General features: G+C 39.5%; 1 protein-coding gene across 1 annotated transcript in view; it reads left to right on the top strand.

The window, feature by feature from the left end:
* itfg2 (integrin alpha FG-GAP repeat containing 2) overlaps positions 1-8,001 on the top strand; it is a 16,705-nt gene extending 8,704 nt beyond the window's left edge. Inside the window, exons 6-12 of the mRNA XM_061983673.2 lie at positions 709-869; positions 929-1,023; positions 1,088-1,141; positions 4,292-4,383; positions 4,456-4,573; positions 6,181-6,354; positions 6,768-8,001. Coding sequence (XP_061839657.1) covers positions 709-869; positions 929-1,023; positions 1,088-1,141; positions 4,292-4,383; positions 4,456-4,573; positions 6,181-6,354; positions 6,768-6,838 — 765 coding nt within the window. The 3' untranslated portion in view covers positions 6,839-8,001. The remainder of the gene's footprint in view (positions 1-708; positions 870-928; positions 1,024-1,087; positions 1,142-4,291; positions 4,384-4,455; positions 4,574-6,180; positions 6,355-6,767) is intronic.
* The last annotated feature ends 19,556 nt before the right edge of the window (positions 8,002-27,557 follow it).

Below are 27,557 nucleotides of genomic sequence, written 5' to 3'. Positions count from 1 at the left end.
AAAACACAGAGGCTAACGTATATTCCGCTCTACCCCGGTATTGAGCACTGTATAACGAATAAAACACTGAAACCTCGACTATATATATATATATATATATATATACATACATACATACATACAGCCCGGCCCCCGGCCAAATTGTTTTAACCCGATGCGGCCCCCAAGTCAAAAAGTTTGGGGACCCCTGGGTTAGACTTACTGGTATTTTTTTCCAAAGTATTGGCGCAGTTATTAAAGGTGTTTTTTTTATTTTTATCTTTCTTATATATATTTTTTTTTTTCAAATGTTCTTGTAATCAGACCATATTTTCAGTACATTAGATGGAATTTTTAGGTAGGTAAAAATTCCATCTAATATACCAAAAATGTGGTCTACTTAGACTTAGACAAACTATTGATCCACAAGGGAAATTGTTCGACACAGTAGCTCAGTTACAAAGGATGGAAAGGATAAGGATGGAAAAGATAATGCACACAAGGGCACAATAAGAGGGCAAAAACAAAATGTATAAAGTAGACTAAAAAGTTACTGTAGTAGCAATATGAAATATAACATATAGGTAATATTTACATATTGTATATACAGTATATAATATATAGTGATATATTAATATTTTTATTATATTACAAGACAATTTGAAAAAGTATATGAATAAGAAGACATAATGAACCTTTTTGAGCATACTAAAGGTGTTGCTCGTGCAGGTGGATAGCCTCTCCGTGAACCCGGGTCCCGAGGGTCTGCCGGAGCTGATGGTGTCCCAGCCGGGCTGCGGCTACGCCATCCTGCAGTGCTCCTGGACGCAGCAAGACTCCCCCCATAGCGGCGGTGGCGACGCCGAGGACGCGTCTGCCACGCCTGGGAGGTAACCAAACACCACTATTTGCTGAAAACGACAAGAGGTCTTATTTGTTGTCTCCAAAGCGAGGGGCCTTCCAGAGATGTAGTTCTCCATCTGACCACTGGGCGGATCCACAACAAGAACGTGTCAACGCACCTCATTGGAAGCATCAGCAAAGGTGCAAAAACGCACGCTAAGTTGTTCCCCAATAAAAACATAACATAATGTCGACCTATTTTCAGGATCAAAGGAGGAATCTTCCAAATGTGGCCTCTTCGCTCTCTGCACGCTGGATGGTAGGTCCGATTGTGACTGATAGCATGATGACGGGTAACAGCTGCACAGCTCATCAATATTTCATGAGCAGGAGAGCATCCCTCCAGGCTTCCAGTCTTCAACACGTTACAATTAGACCCCAGGGGGGAAATAGAAAGACCCCCAAGAGACCACAATCCTCATTCATTGATTTCAAACACAACAATATCAAACATTATCAAATGAGGTCATTTCAAACTAAGTAGCACTACAAAAACAAAACAAGGAATGTGACGGAAAAGGAAGTAACAAAAGCTTATAAAGTCACATTTTTCTTAAGCCCGACCATATTTACGTTATTCATAATATTCTGATTCATAATTCTCTATTTATGCATTAAATACAGGAACAGTGCGCATTAAACAAACATTGGGGATGGCGTGGTGCGGTTGGGAGAGTGGCCATACCCTCAACCTGAGGGTTCCTGGTTCGATCCCCAGCTTCTACCAACCTAGTCACCTCTGTTGTGTCCCTGAGCAAGACACTTCACCCTTGCTCCTGATGGGTTGTGGTTAGGGCCTTGAATGGCAGCTCCCGCCATCAGTGTGTGAATGGGTGAATGAAGCATTTTGAGTACCTTGAAGGTAGAAAAGCGCTATACAAGTATAACCCATTTACCATTTCTGTGTAGCCATCGAGCTAGTTTTCAACTTTAGTCCCTGGGCATGGTAAAAAAAAGCCAACAATTACCGTATTTTTCGGACCATAGGACACACCGGATTATGAGACACATTAAAAGGGTCATATTATAATCTTGCATTAAAAACTCTTCCTTGTGGTCTACATAACATGTGATGTATGGTTATTTGGTCAAAATGTTGTAGATTTTAGCGCTTCCATATGGAGTCTACCGACAGATATAAGTTCAAACTATACGCTACTTTGTATTAGAAATGGCAAAAGCGGAGGATGCACGTGCATGTACGAGCCAGTCTCCCTCACAACAAGAGGATCGAGAAAAAGAAGCTCATTGACTATGGTGGGGTCTATGGTGCGCACATTTTTGGGACTTATGCGGATCTCCTAATAGGCGACATTTTGGGCTTCTTATACACGTACCATAATAATACCCGTACGTTGAAGCACAGTACATCTGACTACGGTAGTCGTAGTGCTCAGTCAATCCGTCAAGCAGCTTCGTAGCTTACCAAAGTAAAACATTTTGACAGATATTTGAGCGCTGTGTGTAAAGTTCTATATTCTCAATGAAAGGTCAAAGTTTTGGTCCTGCTTGCTTACCGGTACTTGCTAGAGTCGTTTATTGAACAAGCGTCAACCTGCAGTCATCTATTTTTAGATGCATCGCAATTCAGACATGGACGATTATAGAATCCATTAGTAAATGTCAATAATAGATAATGGATTGGGGCGGTATAGCTCGGTTGGTAGAGTGACCGTGTCAGCAACTTGAGGGTTGCAGGTTCGATCCCCGCTTCCGCCATCCTAGTCACTGCTGTTGTGTCCTTGGGCAAGACACTTTACCCACCTGCTCCCAGTGCCACCCACACTGGTTTAAATGTAACTTAGATATTGGGTTTCACTATGTAAAGCGCTTTGAGTCACTAGAGAAAAGCGCTATATAAATATAATTCACTTCACTTCACTAATTTATTGTAAATAAAGTCATGCAGACAGTTTTAAAATTAGACTGACTGCAGCCAGCCACCTCACTTCCGACCAGCTCCTTTATTATAGGGCTCTTATGTTCCAGTTTTGCACACATTTTAATTAATTTAATAAATATGGGAATTAATTTAACTGTTTCTTATTCCTAGTAAATTGATTTTTTTAAAGTTGCAAGTAAAAAAAAATGCTCATTTAGTGAAACAAAAGTGTAAAACAGCATCAATATACATAAATTAAAGATGCATCAATAATCGAATCGTAGCTCCTGAATTGTAAAAGTAATCAAATCGTGAGATGCCCAAAGATTCCTACCTCTAGTCCACACATATCTTTTATGTGTGACTGCCATCTACACTTATAATTACACCATGTACAATATACAGGTGGTTCAAGGTCAGTAAACACAACTATAATTACTACGTTTGTACATATACAAGGCACACTGAGTTATAAGGCGCACTGTTGATTTTTGAGAAAATGAAAGGATTTTAAGTGCGTCTTTTAGTCCAAAGAAATACGGTAATAGTAATAAAATAAAACACGACATAATCATAGCGATAAAATGAATACATAAAATGCAGACAAAAAAGTTAGCGGAGTTCATGTTGAGTTTATTGAGTTTGAGTTTATTTCGAACATGCATGCATACAACATGATACATCACAATTTCTAGTTTCTCTTTTCAACATGTTTGAAAAGAAGTAGGAAGAAGCAGAGCTTATTTAATCCTACCCATTTTCTTTTACATAACAGTTGCTAAAACTGTTGTTCACTTCCTGTTCTCAATTTATTCACAATATACTCCATAAGTAATCACAATTAAAAAAATAATAATAATTAGTGAAGTAAGTTATATTTCATATGGTGACGCGAGTAAGATCATTTAGAAAAAAATGAACGGCTGGGTGGATTAAATAAATTCGGAATGTTGTTCACATAATGTAGGCATGTGCCGCTCAAAAAAACATTAAAATCGGAAAAGGTGGTCGTGGCCATTTGGTAATTAAGACAAAAGGCATAATCATAATCAACATAATCACCTGATACACAACAATATACAGTACAGGCCAAAAGTTTAGACACACCTTCTCCTCATTCAATGCGTTTTCTTTATTTTCATGACTATTTACATTGTAGATTGTCACTGAAGGCATCAAAACTATGAATGAACACATGTGGAGTTATGACTGAAAACATGTTTTATATTCTAGTTTCTTCAAAATAGCCACCCTTTGCTCTGATTACTGCTTTGCACACTCTTGGCATTCTCTCGATGAGCTTCAAGAGGTAATCACCTGAAAGGTTTTTCACTTCACAGGCGTCATAGTTATGATGTGACAATCTACAATGCAAATAGTCATGAAAATAAAGAAAACGCATTGAAATGAGAAGATGTCTCCAAACTTTTGGCCTGTACTGTACATAGTAACCCATTAGATCCATCATTTGTAGTGAACAAATATCCGATAATAATACATATTTTCTGATAAGTCAATGTGCCGCAGGAACCTTGAAGCTGATGGACAGTTCTGAGCAGCTGCTGTGGTCGGTGCAGGTGGACCATCAACTCTTCGCCCTGCAGAAGCTGGACGTCACGGTCAGATAGGGAATCCACTGAACGCCACGTTTACTTGTCAGGACGCTATTTCAATATGTTGTTTTGTTCCAGAGGGACGGCCGGGAGGAGGTGGTGGCGTGCGCCTGGGACGGCCAGACCTACATCATCGACCATAACCGCGCCGTGGTGCGCTTCCAGTTTGACGAGAACGTCAACGCCTTCTGTGCGGGTGAGGAAGCACCGAACACGGCCTCCATTTTGTCATACCAACAAGCGATGTGGTTCTTTTATTGATGCTCCATTTGGACTTTCATAAAGGGTCCAAAATGTCTTTACAGTCTAAAAGTGCGCATCTCACTTTAGACCAGCAGGTGGCAGTAGAGATCTTCTGTGTGCAAGGTTGGAATAAACCTTTCTGGTACTGTACATAATAATATATACATGTTTTATGAACAATAATAAATAAACATATTAGATTTATAATAATAAATACATCTATTAAATATATGAATAATGATTTACACATACACTGTACATGTATGTATATATATATATAAATTATAATTACAGTATTATGTAAACAATGATGAATACACCCATTAGATATATAATGAATACATCTATTATATATATATATATATATATATATGTTTTTATATATATATATATATATATATGTGTGTATATATATATATATATATATATATATATGTGTGTTTGTGTACCGGTATATATATATATATATATATATATTTATATATATATATATATATGTGTGTGTGTATATATATATATATATATATATATCTATTAGCTGTATGATAATAGATACTTTGAATGTAAGAATAATAACCGTTATATGAATGATAATTTAATTAATTTATTAGCTATAGCGTAACATCCATCCATCCATTTTCTACCGCTTGTCTTTTTCGGGGTCACGGGGGTGCTGGATCCGATCCCAGGTGCGCTCGGGCGGAAGGTGGGGTACACCCTGTACAAGTGGCCCCCTCATCACAAGGCCAACACAGACCACATTCACACTCACATTCACACACTAGGGCCAATTTAGTGTTGCCAATCGGATGATAATAACTCCTAATGTATATATTATAAAAAATATATGTATTTATGTGTAATAAAAAAAAATTATTATACAAAAAAATATAAATAAACCTAATGCAAAAAATATTGTAAGCCTTTATAATTAATAATAAAATGTATTGGATAAATAATTTAAAGAAAACGTATTAAATAGAAAACAATAAATAAACCTATTACATTAGTAATAAATGTAGGCTATTAGATGATTATAAATAAATACATGCACTAGATGAATAATAAACTTATATATATGATAATGAATAAATATATTAGATAGATAATATATGAACCTATTAGATGAGTAATGATCGTTTGATAAATGAAGCTATTAGGTCAATAATGAATGAATAAACCTATAACATAAATATTAAACTTTTAATATAGATAATAATAAATAAACCCATAAGATCAATCATAAATACACCTATAATATACATAATAATAAATAAACTTGGTGAATAAATATGTAATAATAAATTGGCTTATTATATAAATAATAAATGTACATTTTAAATGTATGTGAACTTTGTATCTGCACTGCAACCACATAATTTCCCCATTGTGAGACAAATTAAGCCTATCCTATCCTATTCAAGTATTAATGTATTCTATATCTGCAAATCAAAAAATCAAACAAACCTGGTTGTGTGTGTGTGTGTGTGTGTGTGTGTGTGTGTGTGTGTGTGTGTGTGTGTGTGTGTGTGTGTGTGTGTGTGTGTGTGTGTGTTGCAGGTCAGTACACGTGCAAGGAGGGCAAGAACAGCCCATGTTTGGTGTACGTCAGCTTCAACCACAAGATCTACATCTACTGGAAGGTGCAGCTGGAGCGCATGGAGTCCACCAACCTGCTGCGCGTGCTGGACCAGAGGTCGGAGTTCAGAGGTCAGCTGGAGACGCTGGGAATGGGTGAGTGTTAAAGCACACACACACAGCTTCCCTCTTTATTGATGTGAATTAGAGAATTGGAACTGGTTTTCTCAGCCAGGAGAAAGCCAAAGGTCAGATGGTGATGTTAGTTAGTAGCACAACTAGCTGGCACACCATTTAATGACACGCTACTTTCCACCCTCAATATATCACCACCATGCGGGAGGTAAGCTATAGGTACCTAACCTTTACCCCCGTGGTGTAAACGCGCTGTGGGGTGCCCCCCCCCCCCCCCCCCCCCCACACACACACACACACACACACACACACAAACACAAACCCGCTTTTTCAACCATCAGCCGCTTGCCTCAAGAGGATGCGGAGGTGATGGAGGAGAACCAGCAGAAGCCACAGAGGTCACGCTGACTGTATCGCCCTCCCGCTTCCCACAGGTGGTGCTGACCCTGCGGCCGTCCGAGCTCTGCTGGCTGACGTTCTCTACGAGGACGCCGTCGCTTCTTGAGCACGTGGCGCCAATCAACACTGACGAGCTGCTGAAAGGAGCTCTTCAATCACGCTGCCGGCCCTCCTCCTCCTCCATTTGTTTTGGATGTCAGTCAAAACACATTTCATAACATCACACTCTCAATGGCTGCTCACATGTAAGCCATCAATATTTGTCTTATTTGAATATACTAATATTCTGACCCTGCTATACCGTATTTTTCGGATTATAAGTCGGTCCGGAGTATAAGTCGCACCGGCCGAAAATGCATAATAAAGAAGGGAAAAAACATATATAAGTCGCACTGGAGTATAAGTCGCATTTTTGGGGACATTTATTTGATAAAATCCAACACCAGGAATAGACATTTGAAAGGAAATTTAAAATAAATCAAGAATAGTGAACAACAGGCTGAATAAGTGTACGTTATATGAGGCATAAATAACCAACTGGTATGTTAATGTAACATATTATGGTAAGAGTCATTCAAATAACTAGATTAGATTAGATTTAGATTTATTGGTCCCCTTGGGGAAATTCATTGTCACTGCCGTACATTTAAACACTAGACATTACACATCACACAGAAAAAATAAAAATAAATAAAATAACAAAAAGACATCATACAAGACTAACACACATTTACAGGCTTGTCAGACAGGTCGGCCGGGCCTGCTGTTAAGGGCGGCTATAGCTGCAGGGATAAGGCTTTTCCTGAGGCGGGCCCTCCGGAATTTGATAGTTCTGTACCTGCACCCTGATGGTAGTGGGATGATGTATTGGTGTAGTGGGTGAGTGATATCCTGGATTATTGTTTTTGCCAGTCGGGTGATGGATCTGTGGTTTAAGTCTGAAATGTTGGGTGTGGGTAGGCCGATGATTTTAGCTGCTATGTTTGTAATGCATGTGAGTTTGGTCCGGTTGGTTACAGAAAGCATGGTGAAAAAACATGTGGAACAGTACAGAAGGATGGGTTGAACAATGCTTTGGTAAAGTAATAACAGGAGATGAGGTGCAACGTATAGTCCTTTAAGTTTTCGGATGGCTGACAGTCTTTGTTGACTTCTTTTTTTAATGTCCGTGGTGTGCTGATCAAAGGTGAGTTTATTGTCCAAGGTTACGCCCAGGTATTTAAAAGTGTCAACTGTTTTAGCTGTTTGTGTGTTTATGATGATGGGGTTCTGAGGTGAGGGGGGGGGGGGGTTGAACCATATTTCTTTTGTTTTATTGACATTGATTTCCAGATAACTGGCTGTGCATGACTCTGTGAAATGTTTGACTGTGTTATGATAGTCTAGGATGGATTGACTGTTGGAGAGGAGTGCGAGAATGGCTGTGTCATCTGAGTATTTTAAGTATGTTGTGGTGGGTGAGATGCTACGGCAGTCATTGGTGTAGAGTGTGTACAGGAAAGGGCTCAACACACATCCCTGTGGGACCCCGGTGTTGATGGTAAGCATCGGGGATGTGTTTGAGCCCACCCTTACTGCTTGCAATCGGTCGGTGATTCTATAACATATAGAACATGCTATACGTTTACCAAACAATCTGTCACTCCTATTCGCTAAATCCCATGAAATCTTCTTCCTCGGTGTCGCTTCTAAACAACTCTGCCAATTCCAAAGGTATGCGCCGCTTCCTCTTTCCGTTTTCTGCTGCATATTTCACTACGTCCAGCTTGTAATCTGCAATATATGATTTCCTTTTGAGTGCCATTTGTGTTCAGCCCTTCTCAGTTTTTATAAGTTACCGCCAATGTTGAAATGAACCATTTTTATAGCTATGGACGTAGTAGCAGGTAGCATCCCATGACCCACAATGCACTTCTGCCATGACGCACAAAGCACTTCTGCCATGACCCGCCCCCCGCCAAATTTTTATTGGTTGACGTGTGTGTGACGATTGCTGACATTCGTCTCGTCTTTTACGGGCATACTTGCCAACGCTCCCGGATTTTCCGGGGGACTCCCGAAATTCAGCGCCTCTCCCGAAAACCTCCCGGGACAAATTTTCTCCCGAGAATCTCACGAAATTCAGGCGGAGCTGGAGGCCACGCCCCCTCCAGCTCCATGCGGACCTGAGTCCGCTTTCCCACGATATAAACAGTGTGCCTGCCCAAACACATTATAACTGTAGAATGATGGAGGGCGAGTTCTTGGTTTCTTATGTGTGTTTATTGTTAGGCAGTTTCATTAACGTCCTCCCAGCGCGGTAACAACACACAACAACAGCAGTCATGTTTTTGTCTATCGTAAAGCAGTTAGTTTTCCATAAACAGCAATGTTGTGACACTCTTAAACAGGACAATACTGCCATCTATAACATCAATAACATATACGGCTTTTAGAGAGTGCAGTGCACAACTGCGCACACAACAAGGAGACGAAGCAGAAGAACGAGGAAGATACAGCCATGGCGACAACGAGTAAGATGAAGAAATACGCTTTGTTGCACCTTTCCTGCCTGAGTCCAGCGATTAGTTGCAAATCTTGCTTTATTGATTGCTTGCACACAGCCAATCCAACACAAAACAAACTAGTCCCCGCCCGCACTCACGCTACCGCTCCCTCTCTTCTCTCGCCCACACACTCATTGACGTCACTCACCTCACATGCTCACCTATTAAAGGGCCACACACACACATACGCTCTTCTCATAACAGCTTGTAAGTTCCAAGCCGCAGCTGCGATTGGATCTGGATAGCCTCCGGGAAGAAGTAGTGGACTACCAAGTGCTTGGCACTGAAGATCTTCCTCAGGAAGCAAATACATATATGTATAATAAAATAAATATATATATATATATATATAGCTAGAATTCACTGAAGGTGAAGTATTTCTTAGATAGATATATATATATATATATTTATATATATATATATATATATATATATATATATATATATATATATATATGAAATACTTGACTTGGTGAATTCTAGCTGTAAATATACTCCTCCCCTCTTAACCACGCTCCTAACCACGACCCCCCCACCACCCCCCACCTCCCGAAATCGGAGGTCTCAAGGTTGGCAAGTATGCTTACGGGAATGAGCTAAATAATATTATTTGATATTTTACGGTAATGTGTTAACAATTTCACACATAAATCGCTCCGGAGTATAAATCGCAAACTATGAAAAAAACTGTGATTTATAATCTGAAAAATACGGTAAATATCACATTTCCTATATAAAAGTTAACTTTCACCAAAGACAGCGCCCCTGTACCTAATGAAGTTACCACTGCTGCAGTGGTGTACTTACTAATATTATTGTGAGGCGTGGTTTTTCTCCCTAAATGATCATAAAAGAGCACAGAGGAGGCGGAACTTTCTGATCCCAGTCTGGTTCTGACCCATTAAGACAACCTGACCCTCATATGACCCCGCACCCTCCCTATTTGGATCAAAATGCCGTCTGCTTGCTTGCTGGTTGCAAAATAAAACACAAATCAAAAACCATGTCGGGACCTGTAACAGTCCAGCTCTAACGTAGCTTCGGCGTGTGGGTGTAATGTCTATAACAGGTCACACACACACTCGGTCAGATGTGCGTGAAATGATGCGGCCTGACGGGCCGCCGCAAGCCCTGCAGGCCGCAAAACCTAATGCTTTGTGGGGGGAAAAAATCCTTGTCTGCTTGGTGGGCCACAGTTTGATGTAAGGAGTCAATACTCTTGCATTAAATGTAAGTCTGTTGATGTACAAAACCCAAAACCAGTGAAGGTGTCACGTTGTGTAAATGGTAAATAAAAAGAGAATACAATGATTTGCACATCCTTTTCATCTTATATTCAATTGAATAGACTTCAAACACAATATATTTATCGTTGGAACTGGTAAACTTTGTTATTTTTTTGCAAATACCCAAAAACACTGGCGGCTTCGCTGGGCCCGAGCTCATCTAAGATGGACTGATGCAAAGTGGAAAAGTGTTCTGTGGTCTGACGAGTCCACATTTCAAATTGTTTTTGGAAACTGTGGACGTCGTGTCCTCTGGACTAAAAAGGAAAAGAACCATCCGGTTGAAAAGCCAGCATGTGTGATGGTATGGGGGTTTATTACCTACTCCGTGGCCTAGTGGTTAGAATGTCCGCCCTGAGATGGTTAGGTTGTGAGTTCAAACCCCGGCCGAGTCATACCAAAGACTATAAAAATGGGAGCCATTGCCTCCCTGCTTGACACTCAGCATCAAGGGTTGGAATTGGGGGTTAAATCACCACAAAGTATTCCCGGGCGTGGCACCGCTGCTGCTCACTGCTCCCCTCACCTCCCAGGGGGTGAACAAGGGGATGGGTCAAATGCAGAGGACACATTTCACCAAACCTCGTGTGTGTGTGTGACAATCATTGGTACTTTAACTTTATTAGTGCCCAAGACATCCCACTGGGGTGAGTTTTTCCTTGCCCGTATGTGGGCTTTGTACCGAGGATGTCGTTGTGGCTTGTGCAGCCCTTTGAGACACTTGTGATTTAGGGCTATATAAATAAAGATTGATTGATTGATTGAAGACATGGGTAACTTACACATCTGTGAAGGCACCATTAATGCTAAAAGGTACATACAGGTTTTGGAGCAACATATGTTGCCATCCAAGAAAGGTCTTTTTCATGGACGCCCCTGCTTATTTCAGCAAGACAATGCCAAGCCACATTCTGCATGTGTTACAACAGCATGGCTTCATAGTAAAAGAGTGCGGGTACTAGACTGGCCTGCCTGTAGTCCAGACCTGTCTCCCATTGAAAATGTGTGGCGCATTATGAAGCCTAAAATAGCACAACGGAGACCCCCGGACTGTTGAACAATGGAAAGAATTCCACTTCAAAAATGTGTCTCCTCAGTTCCCAAATATTTACTGAGTGTTGTTAAAAGGAAAGGCCATGTAACACAGTGGTGAACATGCCCCTGTGACAACTTTTTTGCAATGTGTTAATGATTATTTGCACAAAAAAAATGTAGTTTCTCAGTGTGAACATGAAATATCTTGTCTTTGCAGTCTATTCAATTGAATATAAGTTGAAAAGGATTTGTTGTATTCTCTTTTTTTTTACCATTTACACAACATGACAACTTCACTGCTTTTGGGTCTTGTACAGCGGTGCAGTACTGTAGTAGCGCTACTGTACTGTGTTACATAAGCTGCAGGCGGCCATGATGAGTGTTTGATGTGATCGGCACTGGCAGGCAGCTGCAGCGCTCCGAGGAGCTGTGTCTAATAATCTGTCCCTCTCATGTCAGGCAAACCCAATTGCAGTAGCAATAATAACTTGTCACCTCGACAGAGCCATCGTGATGCTATTAAAGTATCGGGGCGTCTCCAGGAAGTGACAATATTTTGCACCATTTTAGTCTGTGAGGTTAGAGGTCTCTCATGTTGGCTTTAGAGCACTTTTTCTGCAGGCGAGCTACTTTTCAATTGACCATGTCGAGGGGATCTACCTCATTCGTATATATAATTGATATTGATTTATTTATGAAAGAGAGGTTTTTGTTACAAGTTGAAGATGTGTAATGATAATACAAGCATGTTTAACATTCATTTCTTTCATGAAGACAAGAATATAAGTTGGTTAAGTTAGCTTTCTGAGACTCTTATTTTGTTAGCGCAGGCAGGATGAAGGCTTTTATTGTAAAGACAGGAACTGTGCTGTCAGTCTTTAGAGTTTTGACGGCAGGTACGTGTCAGGTTCAAACCAAACTATCTACTACACAAGACAAGAAGAAGGAATCAGGCAGAGACAGAGTTGAATTTTGCTCATGAGGAGAGACGTATTGGGCTGTACACTCAGTTACAGTTTTGCCCTACGCTCAGAGGTACAGTCCCACGTGCTCCTCTATACAGGTAAAAGCCAGTAAATTAGAATATTTTGAAAAACTTGATTTATTTCAGTAATTGCATTCAAAAGGTGTAACTTGTACATTATATTTATTCATTGCACACAGACTGATGCATTCAAATGTTTATTTCATTTAATTTTGATGATTTGAAGTGGCAACAAATGAAAATCCAAAATTCCGTGTGTCACAAAATTAGAATATTGTGTAAGGGTTAAATTTTGAAGACACCTGGTGCCACAAACTAATCAGCTGATTAACTCAAAACACCTGCAAAGGGCTTTAAATGGTCTCTCAGTCCAGTTCTGAAGCCTACACAAACATGGGGAAGACTTCAGATTTGACAGCTGTCCAAAAGGCAACCATCGACACATTGCACAAGGAGGGAAAGACACAAAAGGTTATTGCTGAAGAGGCTGGCTGTTCTCAGAGCTCTGTGTCCAAACACATTAATGGAGAGGCAAAGGGAAGGAAAAACTGTGGTCAGAAAAAGTGTACAAGCGATAGGGATCACCGCGCCCTGGTCAAGATTGTGAAAAAAAAAACCATTCAAAAATGTGGGGGAGATTCAGAAGGAGTGGACAGCTGCTGGAGTCAGTGCTTCAAGATCCACCACCAAGAGACGCTTGAAAGACATGGGTTTCAACTGCCGCATACCTCGTGTCAAGCCACTGTTGACCAAGAAACAGCGCGAAAAGCGTCTCACCTGGGCTAAGGAAAAAAAGAGCTGGACTGCTGCTGAGTGGTCCAAAGTCATGTTTTCTGACGAAAGCAAATTTTGCATTTCCTTTGGAAATGGAGGTCCCAGAGTCTGGAGGAAGACAGGAGAGGCATAGGATCCACGTTGCCTGAAGTCTTGTGTAAAGTTTCCACCATCAGTGATGGTTTGGGGTGCCATGTCATCTGCTGGTGTCGGTCCACTCTGTTTCCTGAGATCCAGGGTCAACGCAGCCGTCTACCAGCAAGTTTTAGAGCACTTCATGCTTCCTGCTGCTGACCTGCTCTATGGAGATGGAGATTTCAAGTTCCAACAGGACTTGGCGCCTGCACACAGCGCAAAATCTACCCGTGCCTGGTTTACGGACCATAGTATTTCTGTTCTAAATTGGCCCGCCAACTCCCCTGACCTTAGCCCCATAGAAAATCTGTGGGGTATTGTGAAAAGGAAGATGCAGAATGCCAGACCCAAAAACGCAGAAGAGTTGAAGGCCACTATCAGAGCAACCTGGGCTCTCATAACACCTGAGCAGTGCCAGAAACTCATCGCCTCCATGCCACGCCGCATTAACGCAGTAATTGAGGCAAAAGGAGCTCCAACCAAGTATTGAGTATTGTACATGCTCATATTTTTCATTTTCATACTTTTCAGTTGGCCAACATTTCTAAAAATCCCTTTTTTGTATTAGCCTTAAGTAATATTCTAATTTTGTGACACACGGAATTTTGGATTTTCATTTGTTGCCACTTCAAATCATCAAAATTAAATGAAATAAACATTTGAATGCATCAGTCTGTGTTCAATGAATAAATATAATGTACAAGTTACACCTTTTGAATGCAATTACTGAAATAAATCAAGTTTTTCAAAATATTCTAATTTACTGGCTTTTACCTGTATATTCGGGAGGTCCCGAGTTAACATCACTGAGGCTGCTTATGAAGCAGCCCCAGTAGACACAATACATGATTATTCAGAATGGAAATGTGCTGACACTCGTGATTTCACCCTGTCTCTGTTTTGTCTGCGTTGAGGTACTCGATGTCCGTCCTTGGCTGTCAGCTGGCAGGGTCTGGAAACAAACTGCTGATACGAGACAACTCGCAAAACAAGATTACAAGTTGTGTGCCTTTGCACAGATAGAAAAGTACAACTTCAGCACAATTGATAATAACTATAGCAACGGCCTTTAAGCATAAGAGTTGTGTGATAACTTATACATAATTATTCTAACAGTACGGCGCAAGAGTCTGTTGAAGTAAAAAGTGTTTCTCGCCTTCCCGTCGGTCATTTTTTCTTAATAATGATCTGGCTGCAGCCAGCGTCATCTCACAAGAGCCTCAGGTGGCGTGAATATCAATCAAGTGACGTCTTGGTGAAAATTGATGATTGATGATTTTTAGGTGTATTTTTTAATGCCTGGCTGGCGATGGACTGACACACCCTCCGCCATCCACCGCTAGCTCGCCATTCACGTAATGCGCGCCCCTGCTTTAGAGGCTTCTCCCGGACCAAACCCCTCCAAACGTGCCTCACTGGAGCTTGCTTGTCCCCGTGGAAACCTGCGTTTGTCCAAAATGTCTCGCTAGAAGTGGAGCGTCCAAACTACGATTCACAAGTATTGGCCCAAAGTGTGTTTTTGCCTACATTTAGTACCGTGTGAATTAAATTAAAATGATTATGCCGCCGTTTTGTGGGTGAAGATGGATTTGATAGTCAGTGAATTTTAATTCCATTTGCAAAATGCTTGAGCACAGTATCAGTATATATGACCCAATCCAAACAACTATAACCAACAAATAAGGTCAACCCACGGTCGCACATGACACACCTGCTCATTGAACTTTGTGGACATTATAAAACATGTATATATAATTTTAAGTTACACACATTAATGCAAAACACATTCTCCATACTTCTCCATGTTTGGTGCATTTTAACTGCTTGATATTTCTCAATGATTACTGTCATGATCAGTTTCCCAGATCATGTTTTGTTTAGTTAGAGACTCCCTTAATTCTGTTTCAGCACCCCTGGGTTTGTGTTTTCTTGGTTGCCATGGGTGCTGATTATTTTCACCTGCCTCTGATTAGTGTTCATAACGCTCACCTGCACCCGGGCACTAATCGGAGAACATTTTATTCCTGCTTTTTTTGTCTTGTTTGCTCCATGCAACAAGTTACGTGTGTTTACCGTTTGATTCCTGAGCTAACCTTCACCATCTGTTTGCTTGTTTCCCATGCTAAGCTTTTCCATAGCTACTCGTGCTATCGGCACGCTCTCCTGTATTTGTGGATTTTGCCTGATTTATGACAAATAAATCATTGTCTTACCTGCACACTGCTTCCGGAGTTCCGTAACAGATTACAAAACTTTAAGGAGGTCGTGGGGGAAAGAAGCAAGGTAGGAGTCAAACTTTCACATTCTTTTAATATTCAATGTTTTATCGTTTATACTTCATATTGCATTGTCGTCAGCGTGTTGTTGTTCATTCAGTCTGTTATAGCTTGCTTTAATCAAACTCAAGTGGTATTTTGCTACAAATGATTATGTCACAATCTACGCTCTGCTGTGAGGCAAAAAAAAGGTGTGGTAATGTGTGTATTTGTATACGCGTGTGTATGTGTGTGTGCTTGCGCATCCATAATACAGCGTATTTGCGATTACCCCAAAAAATATGGCTTTACCGCAGTTTACACTGTATTCTTACATATTTGGAAAAACTTCTTTCTTCAATTTGGTATGAAATTAATATGCAGACTTAAAGCTTTGCGATCGCAGATGAGGTGTAAAACAGCTGTGTAACGTGATCACTCTCTGCTTGACTTATGCAACTTCCCGTCAACAAAGTTTGATTCAAAGTACACATTTCTCAAAGATGTGACTTTAAGGTTTTACTACTTAGGTATAAAATACTACACGGTCTAGCTCCAGCCTATCTTGCTGATTGTATTGTACCATATGTCCCGGCAAGAAATCTGCCTTCAAAGAACTCCCGCTTATTAGTGATTCCCAGAGCCCCAAAAAAGTATAGAGCGTTTTCTATTGTGGCTCCAGTACTACGGAATGCCCTCCCGGTAACAGTTAGAGATGCTACCTCAGTAGAAGCATTTAAGTCCCATCTTAAAACTCATTTGTATACTCTAGCCTTTAAATAGAACCCCCTTTTAGACCAGTTGAGCTGCCGTTTCTTTTCTGCTCTGCCCCCCTCTCCTTCGTGGAAAGGGAGATGAAGCGCTAGCTGTCCAAAGTCGGGACCCAGGGTGGACCACTCATGTGTGCATCAGTTGGGGACGTCTCTGCACTGCTGACCTGTCTCCACTCAAGATTATCTCCTGCTGGCCCCACTATGGACTGGACTCTCACTATTATGTTCGATCCACTATGGACTGGACTCTCATTATTATGTTAGATCCACTATGGACTGGACTCTCACACTACTAACTAGATCCACTATGGACTGGACTCTCACAATATTAACTAAATCCACTATGGACTGGACTCTCACTATTATGTTCGATCCACTATGGACTGGACTCTCACATTATTATGTTAGATCCACTATGGACTGGACTCTCACTATTATGTTAGATCCACTATGGACTGGACTCTCACACTATTATGTTCGATCCACTATGGACTGGACTCTCACATTATTATGTTAGATCCACTATGGACTGGACTCTCACTATTATGTTAGATCCACTATGGACTGGACTCTCACTATTATGTTAGATCCACTATGGACTGGACTCTCACAATATTATGTTAGATGCACTATGGACTGGACTCTCACTATTATGTTAGATCCACTATGGACTGGACTCTCACTATTATGTTAGATCCACTATGGACTGGACTATCACACTATTATGTTAGATCCACTATGGATTGGACTCTCACTATTATGTTAGATCCAATATGGACTGGACTCTCACACTATAATGTTAGATCCACTACGGACTGGACTCTCACTATTATGTTAGATCCACTATGGACTGGAATCTCACTATTATGTTAGATCCACTATGGACTGGACTTTCACTCTATTATGTTAGATCCACTATGGACTGGACTCTCACACTATTATGTTAGATCCACTATGGACTGGACTCTCTCACTATTATGTTATATCCACTATGGACTGGACTCTCACAATATTATGCTAGATCCACTCGACGTCCATTGCCCCGGTCTGCGGTCCCCTCCAAGGTTTCTCATTGTCATCCAATTGGGTTGAGTTTTTTCTTGCCCTGATGTGGGATCTGAGCCGAGGATGTCGTTGTGGCTTGTGCAGCCCTTTGAGACACTCGTGATTTAGGGCTATATAAGTAAACATTGATTGAATGACAACATTGAAAGATGTAATAACTGCCCTGGCCACATGATGGCGACAAACACACATGTAACAATGTTAATTAAATGACAAGTATGACACACTTTAACAACAAGAGTTTACAACTTTTAGTTGTAACAGAACAGCTACTGTCAACAACTTGTGATCTGATTGGCTATGGCAATTATCTATCAACTGTATGTGCCCGTTCACTTACAGTGCACGGACACCCGCATTGTTGATTTTGAAGGCCCCGGGCAGATTTGGTACAGCATGGCAACATAAGCTAGCTGAATTCTGATTAACTAAAAAACAACAACACAAACATGTTTATGAGGAATACCTGGAATATGAATATATTACAACTTTTCATTGTCGATATTTTGAAGAATAACAAGCCGTGGGGTCATGAGCAGCTAACATTTGTTACTATGAGACATTCTGTGTGCTTCAGGTGGACTGCAAAAGCTGCTTGAAGAATCTTTGGTTCGGCTTCAGAGACAAAAGTCTCCTTCCTGCGCAGGTGTCATCTCACTAACAGGATGTGGCAAAGGAGGAGGCGGGTAAGGGGATTTTCTTCTTCTCATTCCTCTTCATGTTCTGCGGCAGGCGAGCGTGACAAAGCAACACCCGACAAAGCCAATGTAGAACTTGGAGCACGTCCTCACGGGTCCTGATTCAGTCACACTCTCAGGTTTTTGTTAGTCCTCCTCCCCCGAGATGTCCGCTAGTCCAGTGTTTTTCAACCACTGTGCCGTGAGATACAGTCTGGTGTGTCTACTTTCACCTATTTGGGTTAAAAATATGTTTTGCCAACCAGTAATTATAGTCTGCAAATGATGTGTTGTTGTTGAGTGTCGGTGCTGTCTAGAGCTTGGCAGAGTAACCGTGTAATACTCTTCCATATCAGTAGGTGGCAGCAGGTAGCTAATTGCTTTGTAGATGTCGGAAACAGCGGGAGGCAGTGTGAAGGTAAAAAAGTGTCTAATGCTTAAACCAAAAATAAACAAAAGATCAGTGCCCCTAAGAAAAGGCATTGATGCTTAGGGAAGGCTATGCAGAACGAAATTAAAACTGAACTGGCTACAAAGTAAACAAAAAACAGAACGCTGGACGACAGCAAAGACTTACTGTGGAGCAAAGACAGCGTCCACAAAGTACAACTGAACATGACATGACAATCAACAATGTCCACACAAAGAAGGATAAAAACAACTGAAATATTCTTGATTGCTAAAACAAAGTAGATGCGGGAAATATCGTTCAAAGGAAGACATGAAACTGCTATAAGAAAAGAGAAAAAGCCACTAAAATAGGAGCGCAAGACAAGAACTAAAACACTACACACAGGAAAACAGCAAACAAGTCCAAATAAGTCAGGGCGTGATGTGACAGGTGGTGACAGTACACCTACTTTGAGACAAGAGCTACACTATATTGCCAAAAGTATTTGGCCACCCGCCGTTACTCACATATGAACTTGAAGCGCCATCCCGTGGAATAGTACAAAATGTTCTGGTATCCTGGAACATTCAGAGTTCCTTTCACTGGAACTAAGGGGCCAAGCCCAACTCCTGAAAAACCAACCCCACACCATAATTCCTTCTCCACCTAATTTCACACTCTGCACAATGCAGTCCGATTGTAGCGTTCTCCTGGCAACCTCCAAACCCAGACTGGTCCATCAGATTGCCAGATGGTAAAGCGTGATTCATCAGTCCAGAGAAGGCGTCTCCACTGCTCTAGAGTCCAGTGGCGACGTGCTTTACACCACTGCATCCCACGCTTTGCATTGGACGTGGTGATGTATGGCTTAGATGCAGCTGATCGGCCATGGAAACCCATTCCATGAAGCTCTCTGCGTACTGTATGTGGGCTAATTGGAAATTGTTGCACCAGACCAGTTCTTCCTCCAAGGGAATCTAAGTTACTGGTCAATCCCAAGTTCTTTCGATGACATGTATGCTGAGTAAGAAGGACCATCAAGACAGAATTGGAATATTTTCAAGTTTATTCCAAAGCTTTGGGAGATCAACTCAATCAATACATTCGTATCGGCTGCTCTAGTTGATCTGCATTCAAACGGAAAGAGACTACTTCTTGAATAGAAAAACAGTCCCCCTGTAATTAGGACACCTGATTCTCATCATTTGGATGGGTGGCCAAATACTTTTGGCAATATAGTGTATATTGATGCATGCTTGGTTATGCTTTAAAGTCATATCCAACAATTGCGACAATGACTTTTTACTGTCAACTGAGTTTCGTTTTTTTAATGATTTCTGCCGGTGATGTGCATCCGCATTTTTTTCAACGCTAAAAATGTGCCCTGGCTCAAAAAAGGTTGAAAAACACCACGCTAGTACACAGACCAAACACAACTTGAAGGGAGAGAGACAGAATATGAGTTAGACTGTATGTAGCGTCGGCCAAGGTTTTGTCGATTACAGTATTTTTCGGACTATAAGGCGCACTTAAAATCCTTTTCATTTTCTCAAAACTCGACAGTGCACCTTATAACCCGGTGTGCTTACTGACCTCGAAGTTATTTTGTTCGGTACATGGTGTAATGATAAGTGTGACCAGTAGATGGCAGTCACACAGAAGAGATACGTGTAAACTGCAATATGACGGCAGTAAACAACACCAACACTTTAAATGTTCCATTGAGAAAATAGAACATTACACACGGCGCTCAAAAATTTGTCAAAATGTTTTAGTACAATTTTTAGTACAACCCCCCCCGACACCAGTTCCAAAATTCCCGCAAAATACCGTATTTTTCGGACTATAAGGCGCACTTAAAATCCTTTAATTTTCTCAAAACTCGACAGTGCACCTTATAACCCGGTGTGCTTACTGACCTCGAAGTTATTTTGTTTGGTACATGGTGTAATGATAAGTGTGGCCAGTAGATGGCAGTCACACATAAGAGATACGTGTAGACTGCAATATGACGGCAGTAAACAACACCAACACTTTAAATGTTCCATTGAGAATATAGAACATTACACAGGGCGCTCAAAAATCTGTCAAAATGTTTTAGTACAATTTTTAGTACAACCCCCGACACCAGTTCCAAAATTCCCGCAAATTACCGTATTTTTCGGACTATAAGGCGCACTTAAAATCCTTTCATTTTCTCAAAACTCGACAGTGCACCTTATAACCCGGTGCGCTTACTGACCTCGAAGTTATTTTGTTTGGTACATGGTGTAATGATAAGTGTGGCCAGTAGATGGCAGTCACACATAAGAGATACGTGTAGACTGCAATATGACGGCAGTAAACAACACCAACACTTTAAATGTTCCATTGAGAATATAGAACATTACACGCGGCGCTCAAAAATCTGTGAAAATGTTTTAGTACAATTTTTAGTACAACCCCCGACACCGGTTCCAAAATTACCGCAAATTACTGTATTTTTCGGACTATAAGGCGCACTTAAAATCCTTTCATTTTCTCAAAACTTGACAGTGCACCTTATAACCCGGTGCGCTTACTGACCTCGAAGTTATTTTGTTTGGTACATGGTGTAATGATAAGTGTGGCCAGTAGATGGCAGTCACACATAAGAGATACGTGTAGACTGCAATATGACGGCAGTAAACGACACCAACACTTTAAATGTTCCATTGAGAATATAGAACATTACACAGGGCGCTCAAAAATCTGTCAAAATGTTTTAGTACAATTTTTAGTACAACCCCCGACACCAGTTCCAAAATTCCCGCAAATTACCGTATTTTTCGGTCTATAAGGCGCACTTAAAATCCTTTCATTTTCTCAAAACTCGACAGTGCACCTTATAACCCGGTGCGCTTACTGACCTCGAAGTTATTTTGTTTGGTACATGGTGTAATGATAAGTGTGGCCAGTAGATGGCAGTCACACATAAGAGATACGTGTAGACTGCAATATGACGGCAGTAAACGACACCAACACTTTAAATGTTCCATTGAGAAAATAGAACATTACACACGGCGCTCAAAAATTTGTCAAAATGTTTTAGTACAATTTTTAGTACAACCCCCGACACCAGTTCCAAAATTCCCACAAATTACCGTATTTTTCGGACTATAAGGCGCACTTAAAATCCTTTCATTTTCTCAAAACTCAACAGTGCACCTTATAACCTGGTGCGCTTACTGACCTCGAAGTTATTTTGTTTGGTACATGGTGTAATGATAAGTGTGGCCAGTAGATGGCAGTCACACATAAGAGATACGTGTAGACTGCAATATGGCGGCAGTAAACAACACCAACACTTTAAATGTTCCATTGAGAATATAGAACATTACACACGGCGCTCAAAAATCTGTCAAAATGTTTTAGTACAATTTTTAGTACAACCCCCGACACCAGTTCCAAAATTCTCGCAAATTATCGTATTTTTCGGACTATAAGGCGCACTTAAAATCCTTTCATTTTGTCAAAGCTCGACAGTGCACCTTATAACCCGGTGCGCTTACTGACCTCGAAGTTATTTTGTTTGGTACATGGTGTAATGATAAGTGTGGCCAGTAGATGGCAGTCACACATAAGAGATACGTGTAGACTGCAATATGATGGCAGTAAACGACACCAACACTATAAATGTTCCATTGAGAATATAGAACATTACACACGGCGCTCAAAAATCTGTCAAAATGTTTTAGTACAATTTTTAGTACAACCCCCGACACCAGTTCCAAAATTCCCGCAACTTACCGTATTTTTTGAACTATAAGGCGCACTTAAAATCCTTTTCATTTTCTCAAAACTCGACAGTGCACCTTATAACCCGGTGCGCTTACTGACCTCGAAGTTATTTTGTTTGGTACATGGTGTAATGATAAGTGTGGCCAGTAGATGGCAGTCACACATAAGAGATACGTGTAGACTGCAATATGATGGCAGTAAACGACACCAACACTATAAATGTTCCATTGAGAATATAGAACATTACACACGGCGCTCAAAAATCTGTCAAAATGTTTTAGTACAATTTTTAGTACAACCCCCGACACCGGTTCCAAAATTCCCGCAAATTCCCGTATTTTTCGGACTATAAGGCGCACTTAAAATCCTTTTCATTTTCTCAAAACTCGACAGTGCGCCTTATAACCCGGTGCGCTTACTGACCTCGAAGTTATTTTGTTTGGTACATGGTGTAATGATAAGTGTGGCCAGTAGATGGCAGTCACACATAAGAGATACGTGTAGACTGCAATATGACGGCAGTAAACGACACCAACACTTTAAATGTTCCATTGAGAAAATAGAACATTACACACGGCGCTCAAAAATCTGTCAAAATGTTTTAGTACAACCCTTGACACCAGTTCCAAAATTCCCGCAAATTACCGTATTTTTCGGACTATAAGGTGCACTTAAAATGCTTTCATTTTCTCAAAACTCGACAGTGCACCTTATAACCCGGGGAACCTAATGTACGGAACTATCTTGGTTGTGCTTATCGACCGCGAAGCTATTTTGTTTGGTACATGGTGTAATGATAAGTGTGACTAGTAGATGGCAGTCACACATAAGAGATATGTGTAGACTGCAATATGACGGCAGTAAACGACACCAACCCTTTAAATGTGCCATTGATAATATAGAACATTACACACGGAGCTCAAAAATCTGTCAAAATGTTTTTAGTAGGACTTTGGTAAGCTATGAAGCCGCACCGCTTGATGGATTGTACTGTGCTTCAACATAGGAGTATTATTATGGTGTGTGTGTATAAGGTAAGACATATTATCTGGCGTTTTGTTTCGCAATATTATGCAAAAGCAACTTTTTTTTACCTTCTAGTACATGCTGATCTATATTTGGGATCTGCATAAGTCCTGAAAATTTGCGCGCTTCCGCCTTTGTAGTCCGTGCCAACACTGTAGTCGATAAGCTTCTTCTTTTTCTCTATGTGACATTGACAACACAGCTTTAGCCAGAATACACATCTTTTATTTGTCAGACAGAAAATACTGCTCTGGAGAAGAGGAGGAGAAACAGCAGAAGAAGGACAAAGTGGACCTCCATGTTGTGGATGATGTTAGCAGGGACAATAGCGGCTAAATGAAATTGAAAAACAACAACTTCATGTTTTCTACAAACCACATATGACAGCATTTAGCCAGCTCATGAATATCTTTTTTTTTTTTGTGATACCACTTTTCACCACACAAGGCGCCAGTGAGTCAGACATTGTTCCCGACAGGCTGGCTAACCAGTGTTCCAAATTAAATCATTACAAACACATTTGAATTAGTGATGTCAAACGATTCATTTTTCAAATCCGATTAATCACACTTGAATTTTGATGACTCGTGATTCATCGCAGTAAAATGACTTGGTCAGGTAATTACGATTAAGGTAAACGAGCATGTAATCAAACTAAATTGCGCAAATAATCTGAATTTATACGTGATTCGTGCGATCGCTTTTTGTGATTAATCACATTATCTTACGTTTTAAATCTGATGGCTCTGATGTAATCATGTTAGTATTAGTACTGTCAAAGGATTTTATTTTTATTTTAGATTAATCACACTTTTGAATTGGCATTAACCATGATTAATCACATCTTAATACGAACTTGCATAATTTAAATTAACTTAAAAAAGGAGCCCGATATTTAGTCACAAACGCAGTTTTATTGTCAGAATGTCATACAGGAGCATTTTTTTTAATGTTTTTCAAAGTGCCGGTCGTTTATTTGATCCAAACTTGGTAACAGTTTGATCTAAATTAATGTACAGTACAGGCCAAAAGTTTGGACACACCTTCTCCTCATTCAATCAGTTTTCTTTATTTGTAGATTGTCACATGAAAACTATGAATGTAGAGTTATGTACTTAACTGAAAACATGTTTTATATTCTAGTTTCTTCAAAATAGTCACCCTTTGCTCTGATTACTTTTGTTGCACACTCTTGGCATTCTCTACATGAGCTTCAAATACACCTGTGAAGTGAAAACCATTTCAGGTGACTACCTCTTGAAGCTCATGGAGAGAATGCCAAGAGTGTGCAAAGCAGTAATCGGAGCAAAGGGCGGCTATTTTGAAGGAACTAGAATATAAAACATGTTTTCGGTTATTTCACCTTTTTTTGTTAAGTACATAACTCCACATGAGTAAATTCATAGTTTTGATGTGACAATCTACAATGTAAATAGTCATGGAAATAAAGAAAACACATTGGTGTGTCCAAACTTTTGGCCTGTACTGTATTTGTTTTAGTATTATTTTCGCAATTATATGCATTTTTATGTATAAAATATACAAACCTCAAACCGAATTGCAATTTTGGAGCAAACAAATCACAGATTTTTTATCAAAATCTTGCAGCCTATATGGAATACAGTATATTGTGCTATAATTATGAATAGGTATTTCTTAATTTTGACAATTTAAAGGTAAATTTTGTGAATTATTTCACATTTTAATTAATTTTGGAATCAGTCATTTATTTTGCTTTATTTATAAAATGTTGGCACCATTAATTGTAGATGGTTGCATTGACTTATTAGAATATAAATATACAGTACAGTACACCTTCTCATTTAATTCCTTTTCTTCATTTTCATGACTATTTACATTGTAGATTGTCACATCAAAGCTATGAATGAACACATGTGGAGTTATGTACTTAACAAAAAAAGGTGAAATAACTGAAAACATGTTTTATATTCTAGTTACTTCAAAATAGCCACCCTTTGCTCCGATTACCGCTTTGCACACCCTTGGCATTCTCTCCGTGAGCTTCAAGAGGTAGTCACCTAAAATGGTTTTCACTTCACAGGTGTCATAGTTTTGATGCCTTCAGTGACAATCTACAATGTAAATAGTCATGAAAATAAAGAAAACGCATTGAAATGAGAAGGTGTGTCCAAACTTTTGGCCTGTACTATATTTGTTTTAGTATTATTTTTGCAATTATTTGCATTTTTATGTATAAAATTTACAAACCTCAAACCGAATTGCAATTTTGTAGCAAAAAAATCACAGATGTTTTTGCAAAATCTTGCAGCCTATATGGAATACAGTATATTGTGCTATAATTGTGAATAGGTTTTTCTTAATATTGACAATTTAATGGTACATTTTGTGAATTATTTCACATTTTAGTTCATTTTGGAATCAGTCATTTATTTTGCTTTATTTATAAAATGTTGGCACCATTAATTGTAGATGGTTGCATTGACTTATTAGAATATAAATATACAGTACAGTACACCTTCTCATTCAATTCCTTTTCTTTATTTTCATGACTATTTACATTGTAGATTGTCACATCAAAGCTATGAATAAACACATGTGGAGTTATGTACTTAACAAAAAAAGGTGAAATAACTGAAAACATGTTTTATATTCTAGTTACTTCAAAATAGCCACCCTTTGCTCCGATTACCGCTTTGCACACCCTTGGCATTCTCTCCGTGAGCTTCAAGAGGTAGTCACCTGAAATGGTTTTCACTTCACAGGTGTCATAGTTTTGATGCCTTCAGTGACAATCTACAATGGAAATAGTCATGAAAATAAAGAAAACGCATTGAAATGAGAAGGTGTGTCCAAACTTTTGACCTGTACTATATTTGTTTTAGTATTATTTTCGCAATTATTTGCATTTTTATGTATAAAATATACAAACCTCAAACCGAATTGCAATTTTCGAGCAAAAAAATCACAGATGTTTTTGCAAAATCTTGCAGCCTATATGGAATACTGTATATTGTGCTATAATTGTGAATAGGCATTTCTTAATATTGACAATTTAATGGTACATTTTGTGATTTATTTCACATTTTAGTTCATTTTGGAATCAGTCATTTATTTTGCTTTATTTATAAAATGTTGGCACCATTAATTGTAGATGGTTGCATTGACTTATTAGAATATAAATATACAGTACAGTACACCTTCTCATTCAATTCCTTTTCTTTATTTCCATGACTATTTACATTGTAGATTGTCACATCAAAGCTATGAATAAACACATGTGGAGTTATGTACTTAACAAAAAAAGGTGAAATAACTGAAAACATGTTTTTGTATTCTAGTTACTTCAAAATAGCCACCCTTTGCTCCGATTACCGCTTTGCACACCCTTGGCATTCTCTCCGTGAGCTTCAAGAGGTAGTCACCTGAAATGGTTTTCACTTCACAGGTGTCATAGTTTTGATGCCTTCAGTGACAATCTACAAAGTAAATAGTCATGAAAATAAAGAAAACGCATTGAAATGAGAAGGTGTGTCCAACCTTTTGGCCTGCACTGTATTTGTTTTAGTATTATTTTCGCAGTTATATGCATTTTTATGTATAAAATATACAAACCTCAAACCGAATTGCAATTTTCGAGCAAAAAAATCACAGATGTTTTCGCAAAATCTTGCAGCCTATATGGAATACAGTATATTGTGCTATAATTGTGAATAGGTTTTTCTTAATTTTGACAATTTAAAGGTACATTTTGTGAATTATTTCACATTTTAGTTAATTTTGGAATCAGTCATTTATTTTGCTTTATTTATAAAATGTTGGCACCATTAATTGTAGATGGTTGCATTGACTTATTAGAATATAAATATACAGTACAGTACACCTTCTCATTCAATTCATTTTCTTTATTTTCATGACTATTTACATTGTAGATTGTCACATCAAAACTATGAATGAACACATGTGGAGTTATGTACTTAACAAAAAAAGGTGAAGTAACTGAAAACATGTTTTATATTCTAGTTACTTCAAAATAGCCACCCTTTGCTCCAATTACTGCTTTGCACACTCTTGGCATTCTCTCCGTGAGCTTCAAGAGGTGGTGGTTTTCACTTCACAGGTGTCATAGTTTTGATGCC

The sequence above is a fragment of the Nerophis lumbriciformis genome, linkage group LG25 (genome assembly GCF_033978685.3).
Source record: "Nerophis lumbriciformis linkage group LG25, RoL_Nlum_v2.1, whole genome shotgun sequence".
NCBI lineage: Eukaryota > Metazoa > Chordata > Actinopteri > Syngnathiformes > Syngnathidae > Nerophis > Nerophis lumbriciformis.
This window is presented reverse-complemented; position numbering and strand designations above follow the sequence as displayed.